Below are 23,073 nucleotides of genomic sequence, written 5' to 3' on the forward strand. Positions count from 1 at the left end.
GTAGAAAACCTGCTGCCCAAATACGTTTGGCAGCTGGAAGGGCCTAGATAAGAGCCTCCCACCAAAAGGCCCCCTCCAGTGCTCCATTAAGTCATTGAAGCGACCCTGAGCTCATCAAGGCTCCACCAATGAGACACAAGGACAGGCAGGTTCCACCAAGATAGAAAGGCATCAATGACAGGCCCAGTAATTGACTGTGTGTGTCATCTGGGGACCAGCCTAAGCAAGTCAGTTTAGTGAAGCTTGTCACCAGGCTGGCCACAGAGAACTGAATTTTCCAGCCACAGAAACTCTCCAAGATCATCTCCTAAATTACATGCCACCAAAGGGGCCCCCAGAAGGATGAAATTGTAGACCTTAAATTATGGAGGGAAAGATAATAATAGCAAAGGGAAATCCAACTACATTGGCAAGCTTACTGCTTCAGTCCAAGATGGAGCCTTGGCTCACAAGCAGAGTGCAGATTGTTTCAGCAAAGAAGGGAGATCACCAAAGCCTCCAAGAGATACAGACAAGGGAAAATCACAGAATAAAGTGGAGGACAGAGTCAGGCAGGAGTCAGGACTGGCTCCAACCCTCCCTCTGACTCTTTCTGTACACCAAGGGGCTGATGGCTCTTCTGTTAATGCTCAGCAGATAGAATTTAGTCCTACACAAAGCTAGTCTCTTCTCTGGTGCCCAAAACACCCTGCCTCTATTAGACTTTAGGAGTTTCTTTGGAGATAACATTTTGGAAAGGCCAGAGAAATCTGAATCTCCTTCCCTTCCTGGTCTCTGTTCTTCTCCCAGCTCTCAGTCCTGGGTCCTGTACCAGAGGGTTGTTGTTACATGGGATACTATCCCACCTCTAGGGTAAACCAAAGGCAGCTCAGAAATGGGGCTTCTCATTCTTTGCCTTGTCTCCAATGAGGACAAAGGTATGGGAGTAGTCAGGATCTCCATTGTGATTGCGATCCTCCCGGCTGCTGGTTTCTCCCTTCCACATAGCCTTGTATGTATATTCTATATGGTTATATGTGGATGTGTTGTCTCCCCTGATAGAAGGCAAGGTTCCTGGGGGAGAACATTGTGATACTCTGGGTTAGAAGTGCACTAATGTGGTGGTTGGATGACTAGAGTCAAAGCCAGTTGGAAGATGTGTTATAGAGATAGAAACACAAAATCTGGCCTATGTTTGAATATGTCAAATGAGGGGGATGTGAGGAATCATGGATAATACTTAGGTTATGAACTTGGAGGCCTGGGAGAATAATAATGCCCTTGATAGGAATAGGGAATTTAGGAAGAGGAGAGTGCTTGGAGAGAGAAGGAAAAGCATATCAAGTTCTAAGTTTGAGGTATCTCCAGGACATACAGTTTGAAATGTTCAGTAGGAAGTTAGTAACCCAGGACTGAAGCTCAGGAGAGAGACTGGGGCTGGATATATAAACCTGTGAGTCATCTGCATAGAGATCATAATTAAATCCATGGGGATTAATGAGATCATTAAGAGAGTGAGAATGGAGAGAGAAGACAAGGGGGCTCAGGACAGAATTTTGGGGAACATCTACAGTTGTTGTTCATGTTCTTGTGGCATTGTTTCTTCATGACCCCATTTTGGGGCTTTCTTGGCAAAGATGCTGGAGTGGTTTACCATCACCTCCAGCTCATTTTAGGGTACATGAAATAGGTAATGATCTATCATTGAAGATTAAAGAGAGGCCAAACAAGTAAAAAGAGAACTAGGAGGGGAGAGCAATGCCAAGTAAACCCAGAGTATTCAGGAAAAGAAGGCTTGGTGGATGAGTGGATATGGGAGGGTGAGAACTCATAGGAAGACTGTGACCCAACCCAGTTTTTCCCAATCTCTTACCCTTCCCTGTGCCACCTCACCCAAAACCCCAGAGCATCCATCTGCCCTTCTGTAGTCATACTTCATCTTGTTCTAAGCAGTTATTCTAATGGAACTTCCCCAAATCAATTAAAGTTCTCTAATATATATGTGTGTGCACACATGTACATATATATGTATGTATGTGTGCATATACATATATATACATTTACATATATGTGTGTGTATCATATATACATGGGTGTGTGGAAAGAGAGAGAGAAAGAGAGAGAGAGAGAGAGAGAGAGAGAGAGAGAGAGAGAGAGAGAGAGAAAGAAAGAGAGCTTCCAAGAAGCTCTCATTTTCGTGGGCAAGGAGCTCTCAGCATCAGCCAAAACACTAAAACTGGTCTGTATCAAAATGAATGATTAGCCTTGGAACCAACTTCAATGCTCACCCACAGACCTGGAGCAGGGGTTCTTTACCTTTTGTGTGTCAGCCTTCCCATCCCTCCACAGTCTGGTGAAGCCTATGGATCCCTTCTCAGATTAATATCTTTTAACAAAATAAAATACACAAGATAACCAAGAAAACCAGTTATGGTGATAATAAAGTTGTTTTTTTTTTCCAGCCAAGCTCATGGACCCCCTGAAATCCATCTGTAGACTCTAAGTTGAGAACATCTAGCCCAGGGGATTATTCAAGCATACCAGGTTTGTCATCAGAAAGTGTTAATCATTCATACTCCCAGTGGGGCTGAACTTTTGGTAGTGGGTGGGTAGGGAGGGGCCCAGACCCAGGGAGATTTCCTCTTTTTGCTGTGGGAGGAGGGAGGAAGTGCCCAAAGGGTGAAAGTCACCCATGTGTTCACTTTTCTGAGAGTGCACTGTTTTGAGTTCCTGGGCTGTTGTGTATTTTGTTGATGGCCACTGCTTGACTCAAGAGTGGGGGAACAGGCCAACTTGGCGGGAGGTCATATGGCCTTTGTGATGGTGGACTACATGTGCTGGCTACTTCTGGCCAGCCTGTTGACTCCTCAATGTGTAGGAGCTATATCTGCATCCCAGATATGCACTGAGGTGAGTCCTATTAAAGTGGGGGAGGAAGGGGAGGGACAAGAGGGAGGTGAACATGAGGGAGGGGAAGGGATAGTTTTTCTCTAGGTGAAATTCAGATCCTCAATTTGGAATTTGGTCTGAGTTCAAGCATCCCACTATTCAATCTTCCTCAAGAAAAGTAGAATGAGGAACATGGCAAGATTTTTCTTCATGGGGAGTAAGCCAGGCCAGGAATCTCAGACAGAAAACGCAGGACTATAAGGAAGAGGGTAATGGGAAGCAGGTTCAATGTCAGGAATGTAAAAGTCTAGGAATATCATTTTCTTCAGATAGCCCTGCCCCTCCCAAAGAATTGTATTGCTGCCTCCCAGAATGTTAGAGCTAGAAAAAACCTTCCTTAAAGATCATGTCAACCCTCTCATTTTTATAGATTAGGGAACTGAGGACCCGTGACTAACCCAAGACTAACCAGTGGGTAGCAGAGCTGGCATTAGAACCCAGGTTTTCTGATACTAAGTCATGGTCTCTTTTCAGTGAACATGGAAGGTACTACATAGAGAATGGATCGTTGAAAGGGTCTCAAGGCAAAGCCTCAACAAGCGTTTTGCCACAAGCTTCTTCTTCTCACACAAGACAGAAAGGAGCAAATGAGTATTAATGAGGATGGGGGTGACCTTAGGGGGAGGCGGAGGTGTTTTTGGTTTGGAGATGTCTACACCTCCAACGCCCTTTCCAACTCTAAATCCTGGGGACTTCTATCTTTTTGCATGGTCCCTAATTTTTCCCATAGCCCTCTATTTTTTTCCATTTCAATGCAAAGAATAAAATAGGAGAGGAGCCAAATTGTGCCTGACTTCTATAGATTCAAACTGTATTTTTCAACCTATGAATTGTTTCTAAGGGGGAGTACTGGAGAGCTCCATCTTGTGCCCTTTCTTCATCAAATGCCCACTTTTAGTCATCCTCCTCAGAACTTCCTGAGAGACTGACTGGCATCATCTATTTTTCCAGTGCCTTGGGCCTGTCTGACAATTGCTTCTGTGGTGAACCTGTATCTTGACTGCCGGGCCCCGCCATGACCAAGTGGGCTGCCTCGGTGGATTGGGGTTGATGTGAGGTTAATAGCTGAGAGCAAATCCATGGTAGAGGATGGCATTTGAGTTATATAGAGACCGGGCCAAGAAATTCAGGTCAGCAAATGAAAACAGTACAGAAATAGGAGATAGGGATGGTGGGGTGTAGCCAGAGAAGACAGGTTTGGTTTAAAAGAACACAATCTGAAAACGGGAGGTTAATAATAAAGTAACCAAAAAAAGACTGAAATAAGGCACGGAAGTAGAAATAAAGATGGTTTGGGATTAGACAGATAAGGGTTAGGTCAAGTTTAGGAACAGAAGTGATGAATTGGAGAAGGATGTACCAGATCAGAATTTCTTCACTCATCATCCATTAACTTGTGTTTTTGTTCTTTAGTTTTGATAACTAATTTCAGCATTATTGGTTTCCTTTATAATTCTCGGCATTTTGTTTAATGCATATAAATGTGTGTGTGTGTGTGTGTGTGTGTGTGCTTATACATTCATCAGACTGGGAAAAGGTTGTCTGAAACAGAAAAAGTGAAGAAGCTTTGGTCTATCTAGACACCCAGACATTTTAGCAGCACCAAGGATGTTTGTTAAGGACAGCATAGTAAGTAGAGGTCTGGTCTTAGAGTCAGGAAGAGTTGCTTCACATATGTATAGATATATACATATATACATGTGTATGTATAAATATACATATAGGTAGGTGTGTGTATAGTTGTTCAGTCATAATCAATCATGTCCGACATTTTGTGACTCAGTTTGAGGTTTTCTTGATGAAGATACGGGAGTGGTTTGACAATTTTTTCTCCAGTTCATTTGACAGATGAGGAAACTGAAACAAACAGGGTGACGTGACTTGCCTAGAGTCACACAGTTAGGAAGTATCTGAGGCCAGACTCAGGAAGATGAGTCTTCCTGACTCCACGTCTGGCACTCTGTCCACTTCGCCATCTAGCTGCCCAATATATGGTTATTTGTATACACATTGTTTCACACTAAACTCTGAGGGAAGGAACTATTTCCCTTTTTCTCTTTGTGTCCCCATCCAGACCTAAAAGTAAGCCCTCAATAAATTCTTATTGGCTAATTGATTGGTTAATACTAGCTTCAGGTTCTACACAAGTAGCTTAAGCTCCCAGTGCTCCAAGCAAATCTCTAAGGCTGTTAAATTACAAATACATTGCCTCACTGCAGAAAGCTTCCATATTGTGAATCACCTACTTTGATGATATCGAACGATATTAACGATATTAACAAAAGGACGTTTCTTAAAGACATCCTTAAAGTCTGTCCTTGAAGACAGAGAGGACAGAATGATAAATCTGCTCACACATACGTAAGGAGGGAAAATCTTTCAGTCTCTAAGTGACCCAATGATCAACTCCTTTAGTTCAAGACATCGCCATAAAATTTCTCTGCTTCAATAGGCCAGCACTTTGGCTGCGGCACAAGAGACACAATTCCTCCATCCGTTCTTTTTCTTTTTTAAAACTATTACTTTTGATTTTAACTCTGAGCCTAGCAAATACTAGAGTATGTGCATTTGCATATTAGACACAAGAAGAACATTATACTGAAAGCTCAGGGCTCTGTTAGGTGTAGTTTGCTTTTCTTTTTAAATATAAGTTCAACTTGTAGTTCTCAGTCATCCTGTTCATCTGACTTTCTCTTTGGTCTTCTTTCTGTTTTCTCTATTTTCTTTTTAAAAAGATACCTCAATCACCCTCTTTTCTTTTTTTTCTTTCTTTTTTTTAAAATCACTTCATTTTGTGGTCATTTTACTTCAGATTCATCCATTCAACTCCCTCTGGATGGGAGTGGACAGGACATGCAGCCCCATGACTCCTAAGACCAGAAGGCTGCATGATGCTGTAGAAGAAACACTGGCCTCAGAGTCAGAGGGCATTTAGGTTCCGTGTGCCCGTTGGGTGAGCTTGGCAGGTTCCTTAACCTCTCCTAGTCTTAGTTTCTTCATCAGTAAAATGAGAGAAGTGGACAAGAGGATCTCTAAATTTCCTCCCACCTCTAACTTTGAGATTGTATGTCCTGACCCTGGGGACCAGGCTACATTTCTTAGGGAAGGTGGAACCCATCTAACTGAGAGTCCATAGGACTGACTGACTACCTTGCCAAGCCAAGCACCAGAAGGCCCAGAGTTACTGACTCTTGCCTGCTCAATTAGGGCTGAAGGAAAGGGGAGAAACAGGAGATTTTATGCTCCATTCTACTACTCCTGGAGGCCGACAGGTCAGGTTTCCTCCTGTAGTTGTGAAGTCATGTGAGTACCATAAGGTAAAGTCTATAGACTTTGACCTAAATCCTGACCATTTTCATTTTTCAAATCTCCTAGTTTCCAAGGGCTAAGGAAGCAAACATTCAAGTACAGTGAAAAGCCCTCATTTTTGTCAGTAGGTCAGGAGCAAAGCTTTCCTACAGACTCTGCCAGCTCAATGACCAAAAAATTATTCTCAAAGAGCCACTCTATGGCCTAGCTCTAGAAGGATCTGAACATCACAGAGAGCACTGAGTCCTAGATTAGGGCTGGAATGGACTTCAGAGACTTTCTAGAGCAACCTTATTTTACAGATGAGGAAATAAAGGCTGAGAGGCTTACCCATGGTCTCAAGGACAGCAAAATTCAGAGGTCAAACCCAAGTCCTTTAACACCAGAAATTGTGCTCTTTCCAATATGGGAACTGTATTTGAAGGGGGGGATAGCTGTTGGCTGGGGTCATGCCCTTGCTACTAATACTAGTTCTCTAAAAACAGGAAATAAGTCCCTAAAACCCAACCTTATGAAATGGGCAAGGCTTCACAGGAATGTGTGATGGGGCTGGCTTTCTCTTTACACGTGTGTTGTTGTTCAGTTGTTTCAGTCATGTCTGATTCTTTGTGACTCCATTTGAGGTTTTCTTGGCAAAGATACTAAAATGATTTGCCATTTCCTTCTCCAATTCATTTGACAGATGAAGAAATGGAGGCAAACAGGGTTAACTGACTTGCCCTGGTTCATTCAGCTACTCTGAGGTTGAATTTGAACTCACGAAAATAAGTATTCCTTGTTGGGGATGGAAGCTCAATTCCATGTGGACAGTCTCGGGCAGGTAAAGGTGGTAACTTCTAAATCTTAGAGTTCTCATGAGGCCCCCCAGATAACAGCAGGGAATCGAGGAGTGAGACCGAGCAATCTCGTGTATTTCCACCTCTTCCCGTGAGAAACGTGATGGGAGGAGCATCCCCCTCGAGACTGTCCCGGATCTGGGCACACCTATTGTTATCTAACAGGCACGGTATTCAGGTGCAAACTATGCGGCTGGAGAACTTAATTAGGATCAGGAAAGCCTGAAAGTGCTCTTAGCTCGGGAGGGGCCCTGACCGACAGAAGGCCTCTCCTCCCTTTCCCTCTCTTCGCTCTTCCCTCCCCCTCTCTCCCCACTTACACTTCTACTTCCAATCTCTTATTGTAAGATCTTTGCCTCCTTGGGAGATTCCTCACTCCCTCCTAAGGAAGAGTTCCCCCTGCACTTGTAACCAGGACCCTGAATAAAAGCTTAACCCTTGTTCGACTCTGGGAGGTCTCTTCTCTCATACGACTATCCGGTTTGGCCAGCTGAAGACCTGCGAGAGGTAAGGTAAGAAGACTCGGGTAGCCCTCAGGCCTCTAGGCCTGGCAATTCCTAAACCCAGGTCCAGCACTCTATCTACTGCACCACCTAGATGCACATGTAGAAAGGATAAATAGGAGAAAATCAACAGAGGAAGGCATTATCATTAAGTGTGATCAGGAAAAGCAGAAGCTAATTTTTTAGCTAAGACTCAAAGATTGCCAAGGGAGCCAGGAGGTGGAGAGGAGGAAAGAGGATAGGCCCATTAGATAGAGCTGGACTGGCCATACATTCTGAATGTGGGGAGGGTAAGTCTGGGTAGGGTCCTGGAAACATGTGGATCCCATGAGCGCTGTAGGTATGGGATTTGGGTCTGGATCCATCAGGGAAGAAAGGTGGGAAGTCAATGAGATGCCCTAGAAGCCCTTTACTACACAGCCTAGGACCAGCATTTACAAACCATTTCAGGAATTTGCTACAATGTTTCTTGGTAACAGTTCAAGGAACAGCCCAAAAGCTTGAGCTGAGAACCAGTTCAAGTCTCTGAGTAACCTAGGAGGGCAGTTCCCACGAGTGGCTCTTAAGTCTTCAACTGCCCATTTTCACCTGGTGCTGCAGGAACCAGACTCCGCAGGCCAGCATTTAGCTGTGGCTGCGTTTGATCCTTTGCCAGTGTGCTCATTAGCTCAATTTAGCAACGATCGAGTAAACAAGAATTAAACACTTACTCTGTACAGAGCTCTAGAGACCTCTCCTATGATTATAAGTTACACAGAAGGTGTTGATCCATATTGGGAGAAGGAATTTTCTTACCTAGAAGTCCCCAAACCAAAGATATCCCAGGTCTAGTCCCTGTCCCTAGCCTTATGTTCAGGTCCAAAGGGGTGGGAAACCTGAGGCCTCAAGGCCACCTGTGGCTTTCTAGGTCCTCAAGTGTGACCCTTTGACTGAATCCAAATAGATTGTCTTGAGGACCTAGAGGGCCACATGTGACCCTGAGACCACAGGTTCCCCACCCCTAGAACTTAGAGGGTTACACTGGACTGGAGGGAGATGCAAAAATAAATAGGAATAGTTGTAGTAGATCAGTCCAAGTGCTACTTCTGACTCAGCGTCCCAAAAGTCTCAGTGTAGTTTTAAGCTTTAATAACTTCAGAAATACAAATGCTACCAACTTACCAAAAAATAACATTGTAAAGGTTACTTATATATATTTTAAAATATTGCTCTTTCTTATTAAAATATCACATGACCACTGCCTCATGTTGAACGTTGTAATAGAGATTTTTTTAAATTTTACAACAATTTTCATCAGTCGTTTGCTCAGTGACCGAAAAGATTGCATTTTAGCCTTAATGTCATCCAAAGAACAAGATTTTGATGTGTACATGACAGTTTTGATGACCCAACAAGAAAAAAGACTAGTGGGGATGGATGAGGTAAGTGAGGCAGATAAGCAAGAGGGACCACTCTACTAATCCTAAGGTCTGAGAAAGTATCAACATATAGCAAGCAACACATAATAGAAGATACTGCTCCAACTTGTTCAAATTCAGATGTGTTGCTCAAAATTCACAAAACTCAGTAAGCATATAAGAAATTTCAATAGTCAAACTTTCAAATGATTTTAAAAATAAATTTGTGGCACTTACTTTTCCTAAAGCTTAAAACTGCCATAAGACTTTTGGAACACCCTCTACTGGTTGTGAGACCATGGACAATTTATTGAACCTCATAGCATTCCAAGGGACTCCTCTGCAATACGTATTACAAAGGGACTCGGTTGTTGCTTGGCATTAGTAAAGAGATTTTAGATGCAGTGCCTTCCTCAATACCAAAGAAGGAAGAAAAGAAAGAAAGGAAAAAAATTAGGAAAGGAAGGAAGGAAAGAAGGAAGGAAGGAAGGAAGGAAGGAAGGAAGGAAGGAAGGAAGGAAGGAAGGAAGGAAGGAAGGAAGGAAGAAAGAAAGGGGAAGTTCGGAGGGAGGGAGGGCAGGAGGAAGGAAGGAAGGAAGGAAGGAAGGAAGGAAGGAAGGAAGGAAGGAAGGAAGGATGGAAGGAAGGAAGGAAGGAAAAAAGGAAGGAAGGAAGGAATTATAGTTCTGTATCCCAAAAGTCTTAGGGAACAGAGTAAGAAAAAGTGTCCAAGTGGGACAGGGCATATTTCAATATACCCATGGGGAAGGGAGAAGTATGAGGTAAGTACATTGAGACTTACACAACATAGAATCTGGAGAAGGAAGATCAGTTTGAATTGTAGCTTTACAAATTTGTTACCTGACTGACCTTGAGCAAGTTTCTTCCCCTTTCTCTAGGCCTCAGTTTCCTCTTTTATAAATGATAAAGTATTCTTGTAAAGGGATGAAGGAGGTGAGACTGGATGATCTCTAAGGTCCCCTCCCTATTTAAACCTATGATTCCATTATAATTTCCCAACCACTGCGTCAACTCAAATTTCTAAAATGTCTAAAGACCTTTCCTCCAAGGAGCTGAAAGGGTTTCACTCATTCCAGTTTATTACTCAAGCAGAAAAGTCAAATCTATAACATGGTTTTCATTCATCTGTAGACATACCCCTAGTTTTACCTCCCTGCAGTCTCATCCACCTGCTACTAAATCCCATGAATGTGTCACTGACGCATCTTTACCATCTTCTCTTGGAGCAGTGAAAGAAATTGACTGCTTGGGAGCTCCTGAACGTGCTCTGTCCTAGCTCTGATGTTTGTTATATGTGTGACCTCCTGGACCAGTTGCTTCCCTTCTCCAGGCTTCTCTTGGCCTAGGTAATGTCTAAGGTCCCTTATAGCTCCAACTCCTTGAATTCTGACTTCAGGCTCAGTGCTCGTGCCATTATATCACATTGCCTTTTGGGGAGGGCAGATGCGCTGGATCTCCCTCCCAAGCAGTCATTTATTTTCACTGCTCCAAGGGAAGATGGTAAAGATGTATCGGTGACACATTCATGGGCTCTAGTCATAGGCAGCTGAAACTGCAGGAAGATAAAACTAGGGAAAGGTGATGGATAGCAAGAACTTTCAGGGACAATGATAGGGGCCTTTAGGTCTGGGAGGGAACTGCCCTCCCATACCAGCAGAATTACAGGGGGCTAAATGGGAAGGAGCCTGAGGAACAGCAATGAAAATTATGAAATGCCTCTGGGAGACCCCAGGGAAGAAAGATTTTACAGGCCTTTGATGATTTATTTTGTTGGAGAAAAGGAGACTAAATAAAAAATACCTACTCTACTAAAATCTGAAAACACCAAGCAGCATTCCTGTTTTCTCTAGTTAGCTTGTGCAAGAACCAGGGAAACAATCAGATTGGTAAGAAAAGATTTATATAACAGAGTCTGTCAGTAAACATTTCTTAAGTGCCTACTATGTGCCATGCATTGGGCTAAGCACTGAAAATACAAAGGGGGAAGAGGGTTCTTGGTCTTGAGGCCCTCATAGTCTAATTGGAAAGAAACATGCAAATAGCTACATAAAAACAAATGACACACAGGATAAGTTGGAAACAAGCAGTAGAGACAAGGCACTAGAAGAAGTTTTTTGAACCAGGTCTGAGGCATTATGGGGGGAGGGGTGGTCCTTAAAGGGAGGAGGGGAGAAGAATCTCTGCTGGAGCAGGAGAGTTCTAGTGATTGCCAACACCAAGTCAGGAGAGGCCATGGTTTCACTTTGAGTCTGACGTTCATCGTGTGACCCTATGGGACCTCCCTGGTCCTCAATTTCGTTTTCTGTAAGATGGGGGTAATACCTCACCAGGCTCTTGGGAGAATTAAATAGGCTAAAACAATAAGAAAGTGTTTTAAAAATGCCATCGCTTACTTAGCAGGCACCCACCTGGACAAATCATGCACTAGACTCTGAGAGAGAGGCAAACTTTTGTTAGTCAGGGTTGGAAAGCATCTATGCTGGAAAGAGAAAGCAAAAGCAAAAGCTGCCCCCTTCAAGGAACCCACAGCCCAAGGGCTCCTGGTTTCATTTAGCCAGCAGTTTAGAAGGGGGATGTAGTATAAACACATGTAACTACAATATTACATGATTCAGTTCAATTCAATTCAACAAGGATTTGTTAAACATTTAGACGAACCAGGTACAGTGCTAGGCACAGAGGAGGGAGGAGGTTGGCTTTTTGGTCTTCTCTAAAATCTCTTTGAAGATGGCTGCCCCGGAATAGAAAGACAAAATTTCCTGCCTTCAAGGAGTTTCTTTTCTACTAGGGAAGGAATCCAAGAAGGAGGAGAAAGACCAGATCACTAAGAGCTTTAGGGTAAGGGAGAGAGAACAGGGAAGTCTTCTTCCAGGAGGTAAGGCCTGAGTTGAGCTTTAAGGAATTAAGGTCCCTAAGACCTTAGCTGGGTGGTAAAGTGGAAGTCAGGAAGACTCATCTTCCCAAGTTGAAATCTGCCCTCAGATGCTTACTAGCTTTGTGTGACCCTGGGCAAGTTGCTTAACCTTATTAGCCTCAGTTTCCTCATCTGTAAAATAAGCTGGAAAAGGAAAGGGCAAACCACTGCAGCATTTTTAGAAGACAAGAGGAAGTATATTTCAATAAGGGATGGGGCCAAGTCCAAGCCAAGGTACAGAGAGAGTCAGGAGCTAGAATGGGGAGTTGGGACATGGGCGGGGAGGCCAATTTAGCTGGAAGGCAGAGCAGGCAATACATCTACCAGGGTAAAATCGCGAAATGCTTTAAAAATCATACCAAGGAGTTTATATTTTATCGTAGAGGCAATAGGAAACTGTTATATGAGGTCAACCAGGCTAATCCCACTCTAACCTCCCTGCAGAAATGGTGTAGTTTTAAAAATGTCTTCAAATAACCTTGTGAATCCTTCAAATATCCAATAATTGTTCAAAGTTAAGGTCCATCTTCTGCTGCTATGACCTGCCAAATGAGTAAATACCACCTTGCCCTCCCCTCCTGGGCCCAAGTGAATAAAAGACTTACTTCTCTGTCCAAGTATGGCCAGATCTACAATCAGGCATCCACCTTCATAATGAGGTATTTGTAGTGTTCAGTCATGTTCAGTCATGTCCAAATGACTCTCATAACCCCATTGGGGCTTTTCTTGGCAAAGATACTAGAGTGGTTTGCCATTTCCTTTTCCAACTCATTTTATAGATGGTGCAACAAAGGCAAATGCAGGTAAGTGACTTGTCCAGGGTCACATAGCTAGTCAGTGTCTGGGGCCAGATTTGAACTTGGAAAGAAGACTCTTCCTGACTCTACATTTGGTGTTCTGTCCACTGCACCACCAAACTATAATGAGATTTTTAGAGTCCCCCAAAGGGCTAAGCTCCTCCTCTTTCTCCCCCCATAAAGTAATAGGAAGCTGACTGGATTTGGGATCCAGAGGACTTAGGTTAAAATGCCTACCCTGGTACTTTCTACATTTGTAACTTAGAACAGATCACTTCTTCCTCTCTGGGTCTCAGTTTCCTCAACTATAAAATAAGAGGGTTCACCTTTATGATCCATCTTGAGATCCCTTCCAAGTCAACTCTCAATAGGTACCTATTAAAGGCTTACTGTGTATCACGTGTTGTATTAGGCACATCTTATGATCCTCCCTTTCTTGACCTTTCTCCCTTTAGAAAGCACAGGATTTTCAATAATTCAATTCAATAAACATTTTTTAAGCATTTACTATGTGCCAGCCATTGTTCTAAGCTCTGGGGATGCAGAAGAAGAAGGAGGAGGAGGAGGAGAAATCATGGATCAAAAATGGAGTCAATTCGTATAATGAAGAGATTTCAGGTGATCAGTTTATCCTGGGTGGGGCATGATCTCAGCAGAAGCAGAACTGTTGATGGAAAGTGGAGCATTAGAAGACCTGGTTCTAGTTCTCACTATGCTACGTGTAAGCTGTTTTGACCTTGGGTAGGTTCTGTAGCCTCCCTGAATCTGTTTCCTCATCTGGAGTAATATCTATTCCATACCCTCTATCATCAACCTGCAGGGTCATAAATATGGAGGATGAAATGGAAAATGTATGAGAAAGCTTTTTTAAAATGGAAAGGGCTGTATGTCATTATTCCTTTGACTTGAAGGCTTGTCCTCTATTCAGATGCACCCACCCCCATTTCAATGGAGGTGGTACAGTAGATAAGTGCTGGACCTGAAGTCAGGAGACATGAGTTCAAATCTGACCTCAGACACTTAATAGATATATACCTCTGAACAAGTCACTTAACTGCCTCACTTTCCTCATCTGTAAAGTGGGGATAATAATAACACCTACATCCCAGGGTTGTTATGATGATAAATTGACATAATGCTTACAAAACACATTGCAAACCTTAAATTACTATTTAAATGTTAACCATATTATTCTTAATGATTATTAATAATAATAATTTCGTTTATCCTTCTCTCTCTTCCAGTCTTAGTCTGCATGGGCTTATCACGTCCTTTCCTGAGGGGTAATAACAGTACAGAGGCAGCTAGCTGCCTCAGGGGATAGAGCCCTGGGCCTAGAGTCCAATCTGGCCTCAGACACATACTGGCTGTGTGACCCTGGGCAAGTCGTTAACCTGTTTGCCTTAATCCACTGGAGAAGCAAGTGGCAAACCACTCCAATATCTTTGCCAAGAAAACTCCATGGTCAATAATGGCAACCTATGGTCCACAGGGTCACTGAATGATAATAGTTCTTATCTATACAGTGTTTGCAGTTGGTCCTTTGCCTACTTGATCTCATCTGATCCTCGTCATCATTCTGAGTTAGTAAGAAGTATCCAGGAAAGGGTCCAGAACTAGAGACTCACACTGAAGCGTTGGCTTTCCTTCTGACTAAGTGAATGACCTCATGCAAGTGACAACCTCCCTGCACTTCAATTTCTTCAGTCATAGAGTAAGGACTTTAGGGAAAACACTCTCTTGGGTGGTGCTTCTAGTCTGAAAGTGATTCTAAGAGAGGGGGGAGAAAGCAGGAGTTTGGGTGCCAGGGAAGAAAGCATAGAATGGGCATCACTCAGGGAGCTTGGAAGTGAAAATGCATGGCTGGAGGAACCAGAAAATAAACTTCATATTTTGGCTTGGGCCAACCTTGCTTTTAGGAAATGACACCTCTCCTTCTCAGTTTATTTCCTTTTTTTTTTTTGTTTATTTTGTGAGGAAGGAGAGGAGTTTGCTTACCCCTCTCTAAACTTCTCCTCCTTCTTCCACTTTTTCTTCCTCCTCCTTCTTCCTCTTCCTCGTCCTCCTCCTCCTCCTCCTTTGTCTTCTTCTTCTTCTTCTCCTTCTTCTCCCCCAGAGCTTACAACAATGGCTAGCACATAGCACATGCTTAACATCATTTAGCTGAATCGATAAAGTGCCATAGTAAAGAAAGCATTTTGGCTGTTCTGACTCTCAATTAAAGGAAGCAGAGATCCCAGCAAAAGCAAAGGAATCTGGTCTTCAGTGAGTGCCAAAGTGTCCTTTACCACCCTCTATACCCAGAGCCAAGACAGATTGGAACAATGAGAAAATGGAGTCTGGCTGCCCTACTGCACTGTGCCTAACACATGTGGGAGTGAGTGGGAAAAAAGCTTTGTGTGGCTCCTTCAGTCAAGGTCAGATTGGGTTAAACTCTGTCCTTATGGCTGTCTCCCATTCTTTCTCTACCTTCAATCGGTTTTGACCCAGGTTGTCCTCAGTCATTCTCATCTATATCTGGCCACTGGACTCAGATGCATCAGAAGAGAAAGTGAAACTGGTGACTTTGCCCAGTCCTACCTCACTTAAATCCAATTCACTTGTATGTCATAGCATCACCTCCCTGATGTCATGGTCCTCTTCCAGAACAGAAGACAAACAAAAACCACATGGTCTTGACCCTTAACTCCACATCAAGGAGGCTTATGGGCATGGTGCCTTCTACCCTTGCTCCTGGAAAATTCAAGTAAATTATTTTGGTCCTCCCTTCATACTAGAGAAGTCTGAATTGCTAAGGTATTAAAAAATAAAATATGATGATATTATACAATGCTATACATATTTTTTATGCATTTCTGAATCTCTAAACCTTTTCTGTTTCATCTGCTGGCCTTCATGTACTATATGCAGCTTCTACAAAACTCCCCAAAAATTTCCATTTAATTTCTTATGTCAACCCATGATGTATGAAAACCGCAATGGGGAAAGTCATGACATGAAAGGGATAAGTGTATAGAGCTTTTTGGTTTGCAGAGCGCTTTACATGTATTATCTCAGTTGATCCTCACAACAACCTTGTGAAGTAGGTGCTTTATGAATACCACTTTCAGATGGGGAAACTGAGGCAGGGAGTGTTTAAGTGTATTGCCCAGGGCTATGAAACGACTAAGGGTATGAGGCAGGATTCCAAGTCAAGTCTATCCTGCCTCTAAATGTAGCACCAATTCTATAATGCCACTTAGCTACATCAGTAAAGTGCCATAGTAAAGCATTTTGGCAATTCTGCCTCTCTAATTAAAGGAAGAAGGGATCCCAGATTCAAAGAGTCAGGCAGGACGGGTACTTGGGTTTCCAAAGTGGTCATAGTTAGGCTGGTGGTAGCAGGAGAATGAAAATGTGGGCAGAAACTCAGACACAGAAACTACTTCTGCCTTTTGGTCAGCCACTGCCAATTCTGTCCTCCTCTGTTGGGACTTCCTCTTTCTATTCTGGGTGTTTTCTGCATCCCCTCTTGATTTTCCCTCTCTATTTTGGTTTCTTACAAGCACACCAGAGTAGTCAGGGTGTGACCTTGTCTAGTGTTTGGCAGGAGAGTCTCTGGATGGCCTCCTCACCATGGGCAGAGCTGCCCTGTATCCTTGGAATCCTGCCCTCCATTAATTAAGGTAGACCCTCATTGTCTGTCCACTCCAATACCCTTAGGTACCAAGAGAAAGTTCAGAACCTTCTCTCTCTCAGTTCTAAGGTGATCTCAGAGCAGCTTTTTTTTTTTTTACCCAAAGTATCACTCACTAAGTGCTGTGTTTGCATTTTCAGTTGTCATTCCCCATGGGGGTTCATTTGCATTTTTCAATCAGGACCTTAGTTTGCTTTTTTTTGCCTGCTGTGTTCCTAATTCTTTTAGATCCATCTGTCTTTTCTTTCTGCTTGGTTGTGTTGAAATCACATTCCAGTTTAGCATCCTTTGAATTTCACTCAAGGGCTGTTCTCTCCCTTTACCCATGTATCGTCAGCACTTTACACTTTTATTACCAGTTTTAATGTTAAACCAGTAGCTAGGTGGCATAGTGGATAGAGCACCTGGCCTGAAGTCAGCTAAGACCTGAGTTTAGATCTAGCTCCAGATACTTACTAGCTGTGTGACCTGGGGAAAGTCACTTCATTTTGTTTGCCTCAGTTTTCTCATCTGTAAAAATAAGCTGGAGAAGGAAATGGCAAACCAATGCAGAATCTTTGCCAACAAACTCCAGAAAGGAACTGTGAAGAGCTGGACATGATTGAAAATGACCAAACAACAACAAGCATTTACTATTTGCCCTATGCATAGTACTGGGAGAGAGTTTTGCTTTGTTTAGTGCGAAAGAGGTCCTGTGATTTCAGTGGATAGAGCACTGGGCCTGGAGTCAGGAAGATCTGAGTTCTAATTCTACCTCAGATACTTATTAGCTGAGTGGCCCTCCAAGTTGCTTAACCTGATTGCCTCAGTTTCCTGAACTGTAGAATGAAGATGAGAATAACAGCACGTCCCAGGATTGTTGTGAGGATCAAAGGAGATACTATTTGTAAAAATCATAGCATAGAGCTGGCACATGATCAATGCTGCTCCCTTCCTTTTTCTCAAGAAGGAAACTCCAACTAATGCAGATTGGCAGCAGATTGGCAGCTGTTCAGCAGTTTCTGGTCTCAGAGACTCTCAGGGCTTGGGAACTGAGAAGTTAAGTGACTTGTCCAGGATCACCCATCGACAGGATGTATAAGGCAGGATCTGAATCCAGATTTTTTTTACTGTGAGGTCAGTTCTATAAGCATCACTGTAGGCTGACTGTTCCTCAGAGACGTACATATCTTGACTGAACTCACAATCTAGTGGGGGTAGTTAATGATCAGACAGAGAAGCAGTGTGGCACAGGAAGAGGAGGGCAGACATATCAATTGATTTTTCTAAGTCTCAGTTTCCCTATCTGTAGAATCAGATCATACCTGCAATGACCATATTTACCTCATGAGATTATTGTGAGAACAGAATGAGATAGAGATAGAACATATAAAGTGTTTTGCAAACCTGAAATGCTATATAAATGTTTTATTATCACAATACATAATATATAGGTATAATGATATGTATGTATATATGACATACTATAATATGATATAATATAATGTGAAATGTCATAGGATTAGCTGATAAAAGCAATGCTATTGAGCATCTGAAAGGAAAACTCTCTAGGAGGATTAGCAGAACCTTCTGGAGGACATGGCATTTGAAACGGGCCAAAAATTATAATTTCAATGGATGGAGATGAGGACAGAAAGTTTTAGGCAGAGGGAACAATGTAAACCTGGCCCAAAAGTGGGCCATGCTAGGTGGGCAGTGGGTGGGATATGCTGAGTAGTCACAGTTTGCTGAGTTGAACACAGAGTAAGATAGTGTGAAAGCTGATAGGGGAATGGCTGTGTGGGTAATGAGATATGGAATAGTAATTATAAAAACAGAGAGGTGGACAGTTCAAGAGACCACAGGCATGGTATTTATGGGACTTGACAACTGGTTTTTAAGAAAGGGATAAGTTTGAAATAATGCCCCAATTTCAACTTTGTGAAATGGGGCAAATGGCGATGTCATGGAGTGAAATAAGGAAGCCAAGAAGTATGAGAGGTAACGGGAAAACATTCTGGAGGCAGTGTGGGCAATGGGGAGAGCACTGGATTTGGAGACAAAGGATCTGATCCCACGGGGTAAATCATTTGATCCCTCTAGGACTCCATTTCCTCATCTGTAAAATGAGGGCTTGGACTACATGACCTCCACAAGTGTTGTTGCTGAGTTGTTTTTCAGCTATGTACAATTCTTAGTGACCCCACTTGGGGTTTTTTTTGGCAAAGATACTGGCATGGTTTGCCATTTCCTTCTCCAGCTCATTTGACAGATGAAGAAATTGCAGCAAACTGGGTTATGTGACTTGCTCCGGGTCACACAACCAGTAAGTATCTGAGGACAGATTTGCGCTCAGGAAGATGAATCTTCCTGACTCCAGGCCACTCCAACAGTAGATGTATGATCCTAAGATGCTATCTTACTAGCTTTGACAAGTTTGATTGTAATGGGACGAGTTAGAGCCGCCCCTCTCCATTGCAGGACACCACATTGAGAGCCCGCCTAAATAACCTGGGGGCTTGTCAGTAGGGGTGGAACTAGATGGATTTCAGGAGGAAGGGTCTCCTCTTTGTTTGCAACGTGGCAGTTCTTTGTCCAGCTCCGGATGTCCAGTGGAGAAGACACCCATATAAGGAAAGGTGTTAGGTGATAGGTTCAGTGTATAGGCTTAGAATGTTCACGTAATTAAGACTATATATGCATGTGAGCTAGCTGGAATAAACGGAGTCCTCACCACCTTGTCTCCCGCCTCATTTCATTACTCACTAGATCAAGGCCTCTTGCTGGACAAGAGCCTTGGGTCAGGTTTAGGGATCCCCGTAATGGTCTAGGGGACCCCAACATTTGATAAGTTAGGGGACCTAAGGAAAGACTTTCAAGAAGCAATCTGGGAAAACTTATACAAATGGCATAGAACCAATGAGAGAGAGACAGAAGGTGCTCTAGAGACTAGGGAATGATTTGAATACTGTTCGAGAGTAGGCAGAAGGGATAAGACCAAAAGCACAGATGAATTAATCTTGCCAAGGAGTAGGGACACCTCATCCTAAAACAAGAGGGAAGGAAGCAAGAATGCGTAAAGATGCTCAAAAGTTTTAAGTTGCAGAGCAAGAGAGTTGAGGGAGCTTACTTCAGAGGACCTCAGTCTTCTAAGTGAAATAGGAGGTGAGATTGTCTGATTTGTGTGTAAGGTGAGGGATGTTATACATTTTAGAAAGAGAGAAAAAGGTTTGAAACAGCTCCTGTGAGAAACAACATGGAGAATCGATGAGATTTGAAAAGAAGGATTGTCCTGCAACTGTGAGATCCAGATGAAGTTACGCTCCATAAATTTATAGTGGGTGAAATCATCATGATTTTGTAGCTCTCTCCAAGGATTCTGGGCAGTTGGGAACAGGAACATAGCACTCTGGTGATGGAGGTCACTCAGAGTTGAACGTTAGCAGGTCAGGAACATGCAGGGCCAGGGGGATTAAGGCCTACTGTGTGGGAGTAGGGGAGAGAGTGGCTGTTGAACATGAGGAATTTGGAACATCTTAGACCTAGCCCATTTCCTTAAAGATGATAATACCCCAATTGCAGGGTATTATTACAACTCATCAAAAGAAAAGGAAAATAACTGTTCATAAGTGTACAAACTTTGTTCTATCAACATATCAGACTTGGAGCCCCCAAGTAGCATAAGCACCCCAAAACTATGCTGCCCAAAACCTGTATCCCAGCCTCTTCTTCTCTCCTAGAGCTACAGTTGTGTTTGTCCTTCGTTTTCGAAGAGAACCATGACATCAAGGAAATGATGACATAACTTGAAGTTGATTTGGATTTGAGAGAGGGAGGGCTATACAAGGTCACCAGCCTCACTTTCTCCTCCAGAGTCATCTGGGTCCAGTGGCCAGATATTCATCAGGATAATTGGAGATGGCCTAGGATGCCTGGTTTCCAACACCTGGCAATTCTCAGCAGGGCCACATACTCTTAGCTCTTAGCCCTCACATGCATGGTGTATAGAGTTCCTTTGGATATTCAAAGCAAAAAGGTCATTACCTATGTAAATGTGGATTGCTATTCTTATGGCTACCATATTTGTGAAGATGCAGGGTCTGACAGTCAACAAGAATTTACTAAACATCTACTATGAGTCATGCACTATGCTAAGCACTAGAGATAAAAAGAAAGGCAAAAAAAATTGTCCCTACCCTCAAGGAACTCAAGTTATAATGGAACAGAAGTCACATAAAAACTTCAGGGGCCTAGAGGCCACAGGTGGTCTTCTAGCGCCTCAGATGCAGCCTTTTGACTGAGCCCAAGTTTTACAGAACAAGTCCTTTTATTGTGGGAATTTGTTCTGTGAGGTTTGAATTCAGAAGGCTGCACTTGAGGACCTAAAGGGCCACATGTCACAGGTTCCCCCCTCCTGAACTAGGTGTATATAAAAAAATACAGACTAGGGGAAAGTAATCTGAAAGGAGAGTGGTTCAGAAACAGCACAGAATCAGCCTTCAGGCTACTAAAGAAATAATGGGTAAAAAAATTAAAAATGCTATAGTTCAAAGGTTCGATAATTATTGCACACTAAGCTCTAACTAATATTTTTGTAATTCTATTTTAAAATGTCTTCAAATTGATTAGCTTAAGCCTCCACTTACTCATTTTATTAGCTACAGAGCCATAAATTTGTGAAACAACCGCAGGTAGCCATGGAAACACGCAAAACTAAGTAGACTGTAGGATTTAGGATGACAGCGTAGTATGAGGGACTCATTCTGGACTCTCAGGCAGCTACTGCAAGTTCAAGGGATTTTGTGAGTCAGAATCCCCTCCAAACCACAGCTCACAAGCCCCCATCAAAGTATTTTGCTTTTCACTAGTCAGACAGATGACATATTCAGTTCATTACAAAGGCATTTCACAAAATAGCCATGTAAATGGTAACAGAACATTCTTCCTTCCCAAGCTCAGTCTCAATCTCTAACAAATACAGATACACTCAGAGTAAACCACTGCCAGGCCTAGAGGCCTGTGGGCTACCCGAGTCTTCTTACCTCACCTCCCGAGGTCTTCAGTTGGCCAAACCGGATGCTCGTATGAGAGAAAGGACGTTCCAGAGTCGAACAAGGGTTGAGCTTTATTTCAGGGTCTCGGTTACAAGTGCAGGGGAATTCTTCCTTAGGAGGGATAGAAGAATCTCCCAAGGAGGCAAAGATCTTACAATAAGAGATTGGAAGTAGAAGTGTAAGCGGGGAGAGAGGGGGAAGGGAGAGAAGGAGAAGAGGAAAAGCGGAGCCTTGTGTCCTCTTTGGCTCCTCACGTGCTAAGAGAGCTTTCAGGCTTCCCTGATCCTACTTAACTCTCCAGCAGCATAGTTTGCATCTAAATACCGTGCTGTTAGGTAACTAGGTGTGCTCTAATCCGGGACAATCTCGAGGGCGGGGAGATCTCTCTCCCATCACGTTTCTCATGGGAAGAGGCGGAAATACACGAGATAGCTCGGTTCACCTCGATTCCCAGCCGTTTCCTGGGGGGGTCTCGTGAGAGCTCTAAGATTTAGAAGTTCCCACCTTTACCCGCCTGAGACTGTCCACACGGAATTGAGCTTCCAACCCCAACAAACCACGTTCCTTTACAGAAGTGGAGGATATTTACAAAAAGGAGTTACAAAAGTATCCGTACATGAAGGGATGTACACGCAAATGTATAACCACAGCATGTGCGTGGAAGGGAAACTCCCATCTCTGATACAAAGTTGCAATGTCTTCTACTGCTCCCTGACCTGCTGCCCTCCCCTGCTTCCTCCATCTGATCATCCACTCAGGCTATTTTCAGGGTCACTTCATGTTCTATGCAACATTTGCTCTGGTTGCTGTGACTGTAGCTCTTTCAGCAGTAATAGTGATAATAAGATTCATATAGCGCTTTAAGATTTGTTTGCAAATAGTTTTTCATCTGATTCTTACAATAAATATTATTATCCTCATTTTGCAGATGAAGAAACTAAGGCAAACAGAGGTTAAATAACTTGAGCATCACATAGTTAATCAGTCTGAGGAAGGACTTGATCTCAGGTCTTCTTGACTCCAAGTTCAGCAGTTTTACCCCTTATGCCACCTAGCTGCCTCAGCCTGGCCACCTCTAATATCCATTAGAGGATTTGTGGTTATGAGCTCCTGCCCATCTACCTTTGGATTACACTTGTCAACTCAAATGTTTTAGTTTGTTTTCCTGGTTTAGTAACAACAGGAGAATGGCCATTATTCAATGAGGGATCTTTTTGATATTTCAGAATTTATAGTGGCTAAGGATAATCATTATAAATATTACTTGTAATTATTAATTATAATTTATTATGATTGTTCAGTATTGGAAATACGCACTCATTGGTTTTCATTCGTAAAGTTTCTTAGAACTGACAAAGCACTTCTTTTACTGAGGTTGGTGGAGCAAGTGTTATTGTTTTACAGATGAGGGAACTGAGACTGAGACTGGTTAGGTGTCATATCCATCCAGAACCATGTAGTCAGTAACTGAAAGAGGGAAGACAGGACTCGAGTCCAGATTCAGTGACTAAAAGCCCAGTATTTGCTCCCCTCTATCATGTCAAATGGGCTCTGCTCTAGGGATGCATTGTTCTGTGCTTGGGGTATTCCTATCCTTAGACCTTTTGGGGGACCCCAGTTGGAGTAATGGCCTGCAAACTGGATTTGGAGTGAGAAGAG

General features: G+C 43.0%; 1 protein-coding gene across 1 annotated transcript in view; it reads left to right on the forward strand.

Annotated features, from left to right (window-relative positions):
- The first annotated feature begins 2,646 nt into the window (after window positions 1-2,646).
- CD180 (CD180 molecule) overlaps window positions 2,647-23,073 on the forward strand; it is a 46,792-nt gene continuing 26,365 nt past the window's right edge. Inside the window, exon 1 of the mRNA XM_072606472.1 lies at window positions 2,647-2,889. Coding sequence (XP_072462573.1) covers window positions 2,788-2,889 — 102 coding nt within the window. The 5' untranslated portion in view covers window positions 2,647-2,787. The remainder of the gene's footprint in view (window positions 2,890-23,073) is intronic.

Source organism: Notamacropus eugenii, chromosome 4, assembly GCF_028372415.1.
Source record: "Notamacropus eugenii isolate mMacEug1 chromosome 4, mMacEug1.pri_v2, whole genome shotgun sequence".
Lineage (NCBI taxonomy): Eukaryota > Metazoa > Chordata > Mammalia > Diprotodontia > Macropodidae > Notamacropus > Notamacropus eugenii.